Source organism: Mustelus asterias, unplaced genomic scaffold, assembly GCF_964213995.1.
Source record: "Mustelus asterias unplaced genomic scaffold, sMusAst1.hap1.1 HAP1_SCAFFOLD_322, whole genome shotgun sequence".
Lineage (NCBI taxonomy): Eukaryota > Metazoa > Chordata > Chondrichthyes > Carcharhiniformes > Triakidae > Mustelus > Mustelus asterias.
Window position 1 is genome coordinate 318,255 of NW_027590284.1, and position 13,374 is coordinate 331,628.

A 13,374-nucleotide genomic window follows, 5' to 3' on the forward strand; every position below is an offset into this window, starting at 1 on the left:
TCCAGCTCCTGAGACAATAGAGAAGCTCTGTCAAATTTTCACAAGCCCTGGGTTACCAGATTCGCTTGTTTCAGATAACGACACTCTGTGAACAAGTGAGGTGTTTCAGGAATTCCTGTAAAGGAATGGTCTATGCCATGTGCGTACTGCACGGTAGCACAGTGGTTAGCACTGCTACTTCACAGCTCCAGGGACCTGGGTTCGCTTCCTGGCTTGGGTCACTGTCTGTGTGGAGTTTGCACATTCTCCTCATGTCTGCATGGGTTTCCTCCGGGTGCTCCGGTTTCCTCCCACAGTCCAAACATGTGCGGGTTAGGTTGATTGGCCAGGTTACAAATTGCCCTTAGTGTCCTGAGATGCGTAGGTTAGAGGGATTAGTTGGGTAAATATGTAGGGATATGGGAGTAGGCCCTGGGTGGGATTGTGGTCGGTGCAGACTCGATGGGCCGAATGGCCTCTTTCTGTACTTAGGGTTTCTATTTCTATTTCATTTCACTGTTTCATCTGGCTACAAATGATCTTCATGATGTGGAGATGCCGGCGTTGGACTGGGGTAAACACAGTAAGAAGTTTAACAACACCAGGTTAAAGTCCAACAGGTTTATTTGTTCGCAAATGCATTTGTTAGCTCGTGGCATTTGCTAACAAATAAACCTGTTGGACTTTAACCTGGTGTTGCTAAACTTCTTACTGTACAAATGGTCTCACAGAAAGAGCTGTTCAAACTCTGAAGGAGGGATTGAAGAGAATGGCAGGCGATACTTAAAGAACAAGCTCTCAAGATTTTTGTTCCAGTTTCGCATCACACCACAATCCACAACTGGACTCTCTCCTGTGGAATTTTTAGGTAGAAGGTTGACGTCTCATCTGGATCTGCTTCATCCAGATCTCAGAGCAAAAGTGAGCAGGAAACAAGAGAAGCAGAAGGAGGGACACGACTATCGCGCCAAAGAGAGGCAGTTCAAACCGGGTGATCAGGTTTACATCAGAAACTTTGGGAGTAATCAAAGGTGGTTACTGGGAATAATTTTAAACCAAAGTGGTCCAGTATCTTGGGTGGTGAGACTGTAAAACGGAAGAGTTGTTCGCAGACACCAAGATCATATTCGCTTGCGGTGTGACCCCGAGTCAGGAACAGTTTCAGAGTCAGCAACCATTACTGAGAACATGGCAGAGGGTCATGCTGCTGTGGATGTTCACCAGGAAATGGTTCCAGCTTTGCCAGTTGACTCTGCTGTGGGAGTGGAAGAGGAATGTTCATGTACAGATTCTCAAACTACCTCTTCACCTCCCATTCCAGAAACACCATTACAAGATTTACCAGTGGTATTGTACAGGTTGCAATGCAACCACAAAGCTCCTGACAGACTTCCGTATTGTTAAAGACATTACTTTGTTGTATTTCTGTCCTGATGGGGGATTGAAATTTAAGGGGAGGAGAAGTTTTACAGAGTGTTCTTCACAACCTCTCTCCCTTCTGAGCATGTGCAGGCTTTGGCCGGGGTTTCAGTCTGCAAGTCCAGGCTGGTTCCAATGCTCCTGTTTCCTTTAGTTTGCCAATGATTTTTAAACTTTGTTATTTATTTATATAAATAACATTCTGCTTTTAACAATGCATTTGACTACCTTATTTGTGGACTGAAGTTCCCAAATTGTAAAGCAGGAGATTACTTAAATGGACAGCCTGAATTGAGAGACAATTAAAGAATAAACGATTCATTAATACAGATGTTAGAAAGGCGAGAATGTAAATTTGAACACAAAAGGGTGGCCCGGTGGCACACTGGTTAGCTCTGCTGCCTCAGCGCCAGGGACCTGGGTTTGATTCCCGGCTTGGGTGACTCTGTGGAGTTTGCACGTTGTTCCCATGTCTGCCTGGTTTTTTTCCGGGTGCTCTGGTTTCCTCCCACAGTCCAAAAGATGTGCTGGTTAGGTGCATTGACCATGCTAAATTCTCCCTCAGTGTTACCCGAACAGATGCCAGAGTGCGGTGACTAGGGGATTTTCCCAGGAACTTCATTTATTCGTGTCACAAGTCGGCTTACGTTAACATTGCAATGAAGTTACTGTGAAAATCCCCGAGTCGCCACACGAAGGTGCCTGTTCGGGTACACGGAGGGGAGGGAGAATTTAGCATGGCCAATGCACCTAACCAGCATGTCTTTCGGGCTGTGGGAGGAAACCGGAGCACCCGGAGGGAACCCACGCAGACACGGGGAGAATGTGCATACTGTGATTCAAGTCGGGAGTCGAACCCAGGTCCCTGGCGCTGTGAGGCAGCAGTGCAAACCACTGTGCCCTACAGAGAGGTGTTGGGAGCTGTTGATTTTACAAGTTATCCATGTTTTCGGAGCCATCACTTCATGTCCTGGTCTGAAAAGGATAGAGAGAAGTCTGTTCATAAGATATAGGAGCAGAATTAGGCCATTCGGCCCATCGAGTCTGCTCCGTCATTCGATCAAGGCTGATATGCTCCTCATCCCGATGTTCTTGCCTTCTCCCCATAACCTTTCATAAGTTCATATGTTCAATTGTTAAAGCTAAACTTTCTCCTTTTACTGTTAATCGATACTTTCCTTTTTTATCTTTGACTTGTTACATTTTTAATGGTTAATAAACTTACTGAATCACCGTTTAAAGTATTCTTTCTAGCCACATGGTTAAGTCACTGGAACCTGGTGTGATTTACAGTTATGGAGTTATTGTAAACAAGAGAACCTCATAAGTCTTAGTTCAAATAAATCAAAGTTCTCACAAATGGAATGCTATCCTTTATTCTGAGAGAAATTGAACACAGAAGTAGATATTATGCTTCAGTTATACAGGGCGTTGCTGAAACTGCATCTTGAACACTGGGTGCAGTTTTGTCTCCAATTAAACAAAGGATCGTAGAATCCCTGCAGTACAGACAGAGGCCGTTCTGCCCATTGAGTCTGTACTAAACAGCATCCCACCCAGACCCTGTTCCCATAACCCCACACATTTACTCTGCTAATCCCCCTCACACATGGGTCAATTTTAGCATAGCCAATCAACCTAACCCGCACACCTTTGGACTGTGGGAGGAAACAGGAGCACCCGCAGGAAACCCACGCAGACACGGGGAGAATGTCCAAACTCCACACAGATAGTGAATCGGACCAGGGACCCAGGAATTGAACCTGGGTCCGTGGCGCTGTGAGGCAGCAGTGCTAACCACTGTGCCACCGTGCCGCCCCATTTTATAAATACCATGGAAGCAGTTCAGAGGAGGTTTACTAGATCGATTCCCAATCCAGCAGTGTGAAATGTTAACTCTGTTTCTCTCTCTACAGATGCTGCCAGACCTGCTGCGTTTTTCCAGTCCTTTCTGTATTTATTTTAGATCAACCTGTAGTGGGGGGAAAAACACTATTTACGATCCAGGATAAAATAAATGTCCTTCATCAGCTTTTGTGGATCATTTAAGTGGAAATGTGCTCTCCCCGGCTCAAAGAGCATCAGCCCACTGGAAGCAAAGTTGTGAGACCGGCCAGTCCAGCAAAAATAAATCCTTCGACCCTCCCACTTCACCAACTGTCAGAATGAACATGGTTCAGTCCTGGATGTGATTAACAGCAGCAATAACAGCAGAATCCAACCCCTGTCATCACTTGTGAACTCGCTGGTGTCTCCGCAGGCTGGATGACTGAGTGAATCCTTTCCCACAGACACAGCAGGTGAACGGTCTCTCCCCAGTGTGAACCCGCTGGTGTTCCTGCAGGTTGGATGACGTTCTAAATCTCTTTGTGCAGTGAGAGCAGCTGAACGGTCTCTCCTCAGTGTGAATGCGCTGGTGGATCATCAGGTCCCCAGAACGTTTGAAACCACTTCCACAGTCAGAGCATTTAAAGGGTCTCTCCTGGGTGTGAGTGAGATTGTGACTCAGCAGGCTGGATGAATGAGTGAATCCCTTCCCACACACAGAGCAGGTGAACGGTCTCTCCCTGGTGTGAATTCGCTGGTGCTCCCGCAGGTGAGATAACGTTCTAAATCTCTTTGTGCAGTGAGAGCAGCTGAACGGTCTCTCCCCAGTGTGAATCCGCTGGTGGATCATCAGTTCCCGAGAGCTTTTGAAACCACTTTCACAGTCAGAGCATTTAAAGGGTTTCTCATTGCTGTGAGTGACTTTGTGTTTTGACAGGTTGGATAACTGCATAAATCCTTTCCCACACACCAAGCAGATGAATGGTCTCTCTCCAGTGTGAACACGCTGGTGTCTCTGCAGATCGGGTAAATGAGCGAATCCGTTCCCACACTCAAAGCACATGAATGCTCTTTCTCCAGTGTGAACCAGCTGATGTCGCTGCAGATGATATAACCGAGTGAATCTCTGCCCACACACAGAACAGGTGTACGGCTTCTCTCCGGTGTGAATACGTTGATGAATTTGCAGCTCAGAGGGGGTTTTGCAACCCTTCCCACAGTCCCCACATTTCCACGGTTTCTCCATGTTGCAGGTGTCCTTGTGTTGCTCCAGGTTTGACCATCAGTTGAAGTCTCACACGGAACAATATTATGGTGCCCTGCTGCGATGGTGCAATATTTTTTCAGGCTGTGGAACTGGGAGGCTCTTTCCACAGTCAATGCATGGGAAAATCTCAGTTGATTGTGTGTGTGTGTGTGTGTGTGTGTGTGTGTGTCAGTCCTGTTCCAGTCACAATGATGTTTAAAGACTGCTGAAGCCGATAGAACAGAGAAACATTTCTCCTTCTGGATTCAAAGACCGAAGATATTCAGGTCCCGCTGAATTGAGTGACTGTCAGATGTTGATGTGATGTTTGGTTTGAGATTTGTCTGTAAAATCCTCAACTTCTGATGTCCTGTAAAAGGAGTTTACAAAGGTTATCACTGTCAGTACAGGATATAAATTCAGAACAGACAGTTCTAGTTTCTATGGAACATTATTTCCTCTCTCATTCCCTAAGAGCTGTAAATCTCCATCCCACACACTCTCCCTCCATTCTCACTCTGCTGTATCTAATATTCACCCTCTGATTGAGGCTGATTGATAGATCCATGCTCACTGCTTCCTGTCCTGGACACAGAGAGCTGGAAACCTCCATGCAGGCTGCCAGACAGATATATGTCTATCTGACTGGACTAACAATGTGTGGAACATACCAACTGGATTCACTTCCTTTCCCTTCAGTTGCTGCAAGTCCCCAAATTCCCCCAGAATGAGAAAAGAAATGGAAAGGGGGAGAAAAGAAAAAGTGTTTTACTCACAGATGTTGGCCTTTTTTAAGGTCAAACCAAATAAACAAACTCAAGTTAAATCAGGACAAAGTAAAAGGGGCAGCTCCCCAAAAGGAGGGGGAACAGCCCGAAAAAAAATCAAAGTACAAAGGAAACTTAAAAACATCAAATCATAATGTGATTATTTGGGTCGATAACGCACCCCAACCCCTGCAGTGCCCAACGGGGGCGGAAGGCGTCAACCGCGCCCATGGACATCGCATGTTCCCTCTCCAGGGACACCTGGCCGCGAACGTAGCCACGGTAGAGGGGCAGACAGTCAGGATGGACAGCCCCCTCGATCGCCCGCTGCCTGGACCTATAAATGGCGCGCTTCACCAGGCCCAGGTTCACGAGGAGGTCACCATCCCGACCCACCCCTCTCTGCGTGGGTTTCCTCCGGGTGCTCCGGTTTCCTCCCACAGTCCAAAGATGTGCGGGTTAGGTCGATTGGCTATGCTAAATAAATTGCCCCTTAGTATCTTGGGATGCGTAGATTAGAGGGATTAGCGGGTAAAATATGTAGGGATATGGGGGTAGGGCCTGGGTGGGATTGTGGTCGGTGCAGACTCGATGGGCCGAATGGCCTCTTTCTGTGCTGTAGGGTTTCTATGATTCTATTGTCCCTCTGAAGACAGAGGTTCTGAACCAGCCCCTGAAACCACGCCCATTGTGACCCGCCACCGACAGCAGCGCATGCGCTCTCCTTCCCCGCTGAAACAAGATGGCAGCCGATAACCGGGGCCTGTTCCCGGGATTAAAGCCTGGGAGCTGTAAACCCGGGACCTGCAGGGTCTTATTCGGGCCGTGCGGCCTACAGCGGATGTTTGTGAAGCCAGAGCTCCCTCCCTACCCCGACTCCCGGCTCCATTTCTCCCGCAGCCCCACCGACTCACCTGCTGAAAAAAGCACATCCCGCATTCATAGGGCTCTGGGCAAAGTGACACTGCGCACGCTCCAGATATAGCATCGCGCCTGCGCAATAGGCTCCTGTGGAATGAATAGGACACTTTCACACCCGCAGGGGCACCTGGGAATTAAAGACGTCATTGTCAATCAAAGACAATAATAGAAAATTATCTTGTGCAATTAAGATCAATTAATTTTTAAAAATGCATTCCTCGGAATTTGTGCGCTGCCATTCTCTATTTCTAAAATTGATTTAAACCAGTGCTCTCCTATGGGAATACCCTGAATTTTAAAAACTTTTCCCACTGGTTTCCTCTCCTCTCTCTGCTCTCCTGAAGGTGCTCATACTGGTTGGGGAAATCCCACAGAGACTGGTTTCTTTCACTTTCTTTCTCCTGATGCTCAATATTGTGTTTTATGGAATGATACATCACAGATGGAAACCACTTGGCTCATCCTGCCCAGTCGGGCTGTCTTTAAGATCTGTCCAATTAATCCCACAGCCCTGCTGGCAGAGTGAGAACAACATCTATTTATACTGCAGCAATGCAGGAGGTGAATGGAAAATGTTTTCCAGTTGCATACCTCTCAGACACACTCACCCCTAGAAAGATAAATTGGCCTGTGTACTAAGAACAAAGAAAATTGCAGCACAGGAACAGGCCCTTCGGCCCTCCAAGCCTGCACCAACCATACTGCCCGACTTAACTAAAACCCACGACCCTTCCAGGGACCATATCCCTCTATTCCCATCTCATTCATGTACTTGTCAAGACGCCGCTTAAAAGTCAAAACCGAATCTGCTTCCACTACCTCCCCCGGCAATGAATACCAGGCACCCACCACTCTCTGTGTAAAACATCTGCCTCGTACATCTCTTTTAAACTTTACCCCTCGCACCTTAAACCTATTCCCCCCAGTAATTGACTCTTCCACCCTGGGAAAAAGCTTCTGACTATCCACTCTTTCCATGCCTCTCATAATCTTGTAGACTTCTATCGGGTCTCCCCTCAACCTCCATCGCTCAAGTAAGAACAAACCAAGTTTCTCCAACCTCTCCTCATAGCTAATGCCCTCCATACCAGGCAACATCCTGGTAAATCTTTTCTGGACCCTCTCCAAAGCCTCCACATCGTTCTGGTAGTGTGGCGACCAGAATTGAACACTATATTCCAAGTGCAGCCTAACTAAGGTTCTATAAAGCTGCAACATGACTTGCCAATTTTTAAACTCAATGCCCCAGCCAATGAAAGTAAGCATGCCATATACCTTCTTGACGACCTTCTCCACCTGCATTGCCACTTTCAGTAATCTGTGTACCTGTACACCCAGGTCCCTTTGCCTATCAATATTGTTCAAGGTTCTGCCATTTACTGTATATTTCCTATCTGTATTAGACCTTCCAAACTGCATTACCTCACATTTGTCCGGATTAAACTCCATCTGCCATCTCTCCACCCAAGTCTCCAACTGGTCTATATCCTGCTGTATCCTCTGATGGTCCTCATCACTATCCGCAAATCCACCAACCTTTGTGTCGTCCGCAAACTTACCTATCAATCCAGTTACATTTTCCTCCAAATCATTTATATATATTATATAAATCCTGTGTGAATTCGCTGTTGTGTCCAAAGACTGGATGGCCCAGCAAAATCCTTCCCACACAAGGAGCAGGTGAACAATCTCTCCCCAGTGTGAACTCGCTGATGTGCACTGAGGTTGGATGAACGTGAGAACCCCTTTCCACAGGTGGAGCAGCTGAACGGCCTCTCCTCAGTGTGAGTTCGCTGGTGTAACAGCAGGTGGGATGAGGTAGTGAATCCTTTCCCACACACAGGAAAAATATGTAAAATATGTCCTTCTGATATCTTTGTTAAACCTCCCCCCCTTCACCTAGAACCCATGACCCCTCGTGAACATCACCACCGACCTGGGAAAAAGCTTCCCACCGTTCACCCTATCTATGCCTTTCATAATTTTATCCACCTCTATTAAGTCTCCCCTCATCCTCCGTCTTTCCAGGGAGAACAACCCCCGTTTACCCAATCTCTCCTCATAACTAAGCCCCTCCATACCAGGCAACATCCTGGTAAACCTCCTCTGCACTCTCTCCAAAGCCTCCACGTCCTTCTGGGAGTGTGGTGACCAGAACTGGACGCAGTATTCCAAATGCGGCCGAACCAACGTTCTATACATCTGCAACATCAGACCCCAACTTTTATACTCTATGCCCCGTCCTATAAAGGCAAGCATGCCATATGCCTTCTTCACCACCTTCTCCACCTTGACGTCACCTTCAAGGATCTGTGGACTTGTACACCCAGGTCCCTCTGCGTATCTACACCCTTTATGATTCTGCCATTTATCGTATAGCAATAGAATGAATCAATAATGAAAGGCTAGAAATCATTGTTCCCTTAGATATTTGCCAGGAGAACGCTTATAAATTTTGATGTTCAAGATAAGTTGAGCAATCAGATTGAAAGCAACAGTTATCTTCCTGAATTAAGAAGCATGGGCTCTCAGTCTAGCCATTGGAACTTGCAGCAGTTGAACATTGCGGACAGGCCGATTTGCTGCAGCTTGCGTCCAGCTGTTTCTGGAGTGCAGTGGTTATTATGTTCGTCTGACACGCGGAAAGATCCTGGTTCGAAACGGAACAGCAACATTCATTAAGATTTCTCATGTCGGGTGAAGGAAAATTGCATGATTTCAGTTCGTTCCTCAACATTATCTGAACCTCAATATTACAGGCATATTATTGTTGCTCTGACATCGGCCTCCAATGTTCTCTGTAAAATAAGAAATGCTGATTTTTTTTTGATGCACTGACAGGAAAGTAACGTTTCGATTTTGACACCGAGCACATATTCGCATCTCGTTCAGTCTACAACAGAATTTAATGGGTTTATGGGTGCAGACTAACATAGTTAATCACCGTCTGAAATATATCTAATAGTAGTGTCTGCTCCAGAAGACTGACACAAGTGATATTGTAAGTGATCTATCGGAAATGGCGCTCATTTCCCAGACGATTCTTTTTTAAAATCGTTCTTCACAACAAATAAATATAAAAAAATAACACTCAGACAGATGAAGGAATCGGGACTCAGTGCAGATCTTCTGGATTTTCTTATAAATGGCCGGAATTTATGCGCCTGAATATTTCACGCCCATAATAAAAACGGCTCAAGTGTCACGAACAGTTAATTTTTGAATCACTTCCATTTAAAACGTAGTTCACTTTGTTTAAAAGCTGGTTATGATCAATCTCAAAATTGCGATCTGTATTACCCGGTGATTCGATTCGTTCTGTTGGTCAGTTATGTTTGCAATTCAGTGATATTCAATTCCAGAGATATTCAATTCATAATGAAGACATATGTGTTAAATAATGCATTGATACTAAATATTGAATAATAAAACAAATACTGAGTACAACTGCTCAATGAGCTTTCACAAAATGTCATCTGGACCCGAAAGGTCAGCCCTTTTCTCTCCTTACAGGAGCTGTCAGACATTGCGAGATTTTCCAGCATTTTCTCTATTGGTTTCCGATTCCAGCATCCGCAGTAATTTACTTTTTGATTACAATTTGTTGAGATTATTCGAAGGAAGATGAAAATGATGCATTAATGAATGGGCACTTAGATATTTGCCAAACGAAAGCTTTTAAATTTTGATGTTCAAGATAAGTTGAGAAATCAGGTTGAAAATACCGGTTTTCTTCTTGAATTCAGTGACATGGGCTCTCAGTTTAACCATTGGAACCTGCAGCAGCGCAGCGCAGTTGGACATTGCAGACAGGCCGATTAGCTAAAATATGCTGTCAGCTGTTCATGTAATGTCATGGTTATCACGTTCGCCTCACCCGTGAAAGATCCCCGGATCAAAACCCGGCAGAAGCACTTTCGGACCATTCTTATTAAGGGAGTGCGAAGCCTGCATGGTTTAACTTCCTAGAATCATGCAGTGAAGAGGGAGGCCATTCGGCCCATCGAGACTGCACCGAACACAATCCCACCCAGGCCCTATCCCCATGACCCCATGTATTTACCTACCTCGCCCCCCTGGCACTAAGGGGCAATTTAGCATGGCCTATCCACCTCACCTGCACATCTTTGGACTGTGGGAGGAAACCAGGACCCGGGGAACACGGGGAGAACGTGCAAACTCAACACAGACAGTGACCCAAGCCGTGAATCGAACCCCGGTGTCTGTGAGGCCGCAGTGCTAACCAATGTGCTACTGTGCCGTCCCACTGTGCCACCATCATTGCTCAACATTATGTGAATCTCGATGTTACATCAACTCAAATGCTTTTCGGAAAATCTGATCGTACATTAATTCAATTGCCTTTCGGAAAATCAGAAATGCTGTTATTTAGGATGCAATGGCAGGAAATAAATGTTTGTATTGTTTGTACATATGTTCGCAACTCGTTCAGTCCGCAACAAAATTTAATGCGTTTACCGGTGCAGACTAACAGATTTAATCACCATCTGAAACATGTCTACCAGTAGTGCGGGCTCATAAAGACAGACACAAGTGAAAGTGTAACTGAACTAGAGGAAATGGCACACATTGCTTCGAAGCTTATTTTTTAAATTGTTCTTCCGAATAAAGAAAGAGGGAAAAACACTCAGACAGATGAGGAAATCGAGAATCAGTGCGGAACTGCTGGGCCTCCGGTCGATGAAAGAGATTTAAGTGCCAGAATGTTTCACACACCGAATAAAGAAGGATCACGTATAATTAACAGATCATTCTTAAATCTCTTCCCTTGAAAGATATTTGCTTTTGTTTGAAAGCTGACTTTGGTCAATTTCAAAAAAGTACCATGGGATGTGTATTTCGCAGTGACTCGCGCTATTTTGTTGATTAGCCATGCTTGCAATTCAATGTTGTCTATTTCAGAGATATTCAATTCAGAATGAGGACATTTGTGTTAAATGAATGTATTGAAGTTAAAGGTTGAATCAGAAGAACCGGGAAGATACAATGTGATGGGATGGGATTTATTTTCTCCGCCCATTTGCATATCGGCAAATAGTCGCTTTCTGCAAAAGGAGGCCATGATTTTCGGTAAGCGATCAGAGAGCGCCCTCCGTGGACAGTACAACAGCATTAGAAACAGACGCAGAACCAAGAGACCAAATATATACACCCAGAGACATATTCAGTACAGCTGCAACACTGGACAGGAGGAATCATCCGCTCAACATCCACACTGTTGGCACCCCTTAGCGTTTTAAAGCTTTCACTCAATTTGCCTCTTACTCTTCTGAACTCCCGTGGATACAAACCTGACGTCAACATCCTTTCCTCATCAGATCACCCGCTCAGAGCTGGTGAGGGTTTCGTAAAACACCTCTGAACTTTTTCTAATGTATTAACATATTTCTTAAGATAAGGAGACAAGTAGTGTGCACAATATTTGAAATGCCCTCGCCAATGCCCAATTTTCCGATCTATCCTTGTGTCGTCAGCAGATATAGCATCCATATCTTCACTGCAGAAAACATCCCACTTTAATGCTTTTTGACAAATTCAGCCAGAATGCATTTGTTCAGATCAAATCGTTTTTCGTCAACTTGCTTGAGTTTAATGCTGAGCAACAGAGATGGTTTGTGAGGGTAATTCTCTTAATGGGCGTCCAAAGGTCATGTGATATGGTGCTGCATCACAGCTTGTGAGTAAATGTGGAGATCATAGAAATCATAGAAACCCTACAGTGCAGAAGGAGGCCATTCGGCCCATCGAGTCTGCACCGACCACAATCCCACCCAGGCCCTACCCCCACATATTTACCCACTAATCCCTCTAACTACACATCTCAGGGACAATTTTTAACCTGGCCAATCAACCTAACCCGCACATCTTTGGACTGTGGGAGGAAACCGGAGCACCCGGAGGAAACCCACGCAGACACGAGGAGAATGTGCAAACTCCACACAGACAGTGACCCGAGCCGGGAATCGAACCCGGGACCCTGGAGCTGTGAAGCAGCAGTGCTAACCACTGTGCTACCGTGCCGCCCCAGATCAGAGAATAAAATGGATAGGAGCAACACGGATAGGAAATTGGCTGAGTGCCAGGAAAAAAACTCATAGCTGTTTTTCGGACTGGAACAAAGTTTGTAGTGAAGGTGCCAGGAGTAGGTTATATGACTCTTGCTCTTCCCGGCATAGTAATGGCCGAGAGCTTGGGATGGAGGTCAGACTTTCAAAATCTGTGTATAATGCAAAACATGGAAATATTGCCAACCATCAGAAGACCGAGCAGAACTTCAGAACGAAAAAAAAACTAATTTGTGGAATTGTCGTGCAATTGGGAGATTTAATTGATTGCATGTAAAGTTACATGATTAGTTTTGTTAAGCAGAATGTGAAGAGACAAAAGGAAATGATGAAAACGCTATGAAAGTGGCGGTAAGACGCCGAGGGACCTGAGTGAATATGTGCACAAATCATTCATGGTGGAAGACAGTTTGAAAGAGCGGAAAATAAAATAGTTAACAGTCTTTGTCTGTTGGGGAAAAGAATACAGAAGCAAGGAAGTTATGCTAAATTTGTAAAAAGCACTGGAAAATAGTCAACTGAAAAATTGCGTCAAATTCTGGGCACCAAACGTAAGGAGAAATGTAAAGCCAATAGGCTGGATGCAGGGGAAAAATACGAGATTAGTTCCAGAGATCAGAAACTTCAGTTGCGAAAATATATTTGTGAGGTTCGGGCTGATTTCCTTGACAGGAAGTTGCTGATGTGATCCCATTGAGGCCTTCAAAATCCTGAGGGGTCTTGACAGAGTAGATAGAGAGGAATTGTTCAATAGCAGGTGGATTTTGTAACAGAGGGCGCGGGTTGAAGTTAATTGGTGAAAGAAGCATGGAGTCATAACGAAAAACATTTTCGGACAGTGACTGATTCAGACCTGCAATCTGCTGTTTCAGAGTATGGTTCAGGGAGCGCCAATTGATGGTTTCAAAATGGGATTGGATTATTGTCTGGAATTGAACAAAATGCTGGACTGTCGGGTATAGAGTCTTATTGGATGAATTGCTCCTTAAGAGGACCAGCACATACATGATGCTTCAAAATGGCCTTCTTCTCTCCTGTAAATAGTCTACCAGTGTGGAAAATGAAGTCAGTGGCAAAGTGGTAATATCACTGGGAGAGGATTTCAGAGGGGAGGCAATTTTCTCAAGGT

The 13,374-nt window shown here is 45.3% G+C and overlaps 1 protein-coding gene across 1 annotated transcript; it reads right to left on the minus strand.

Moving 5' to 3' along the window:
* Window positions 1-2,759: 2,759 nt before the first annotated feature.
* LOC144486354 (uncharacterized) lies at window positions 2,760-6,203 on the minus strand. Its single transcript, XM_078204385.1, has 2 exons — window positions 6,153-6,203; window positions 2,760-4,841 (listed from the first exon to the last, which is right to left on the minus strand). The coding sequence occupies exon 2, from the start codon at window positions 4,469-4,471 to the stop codon at window positions 3,629-3,631; it is 843 nt and encodes a 280-aa protein (XP_078060511.1). The 5' UTR covers window positions 4,472-4,841; window positions 6,153-6,203; the 3' UTR covers window positions 2,760-3,628.
* Window positions 6,204-13,374: the final 7,171 nt, after the last annotated feature.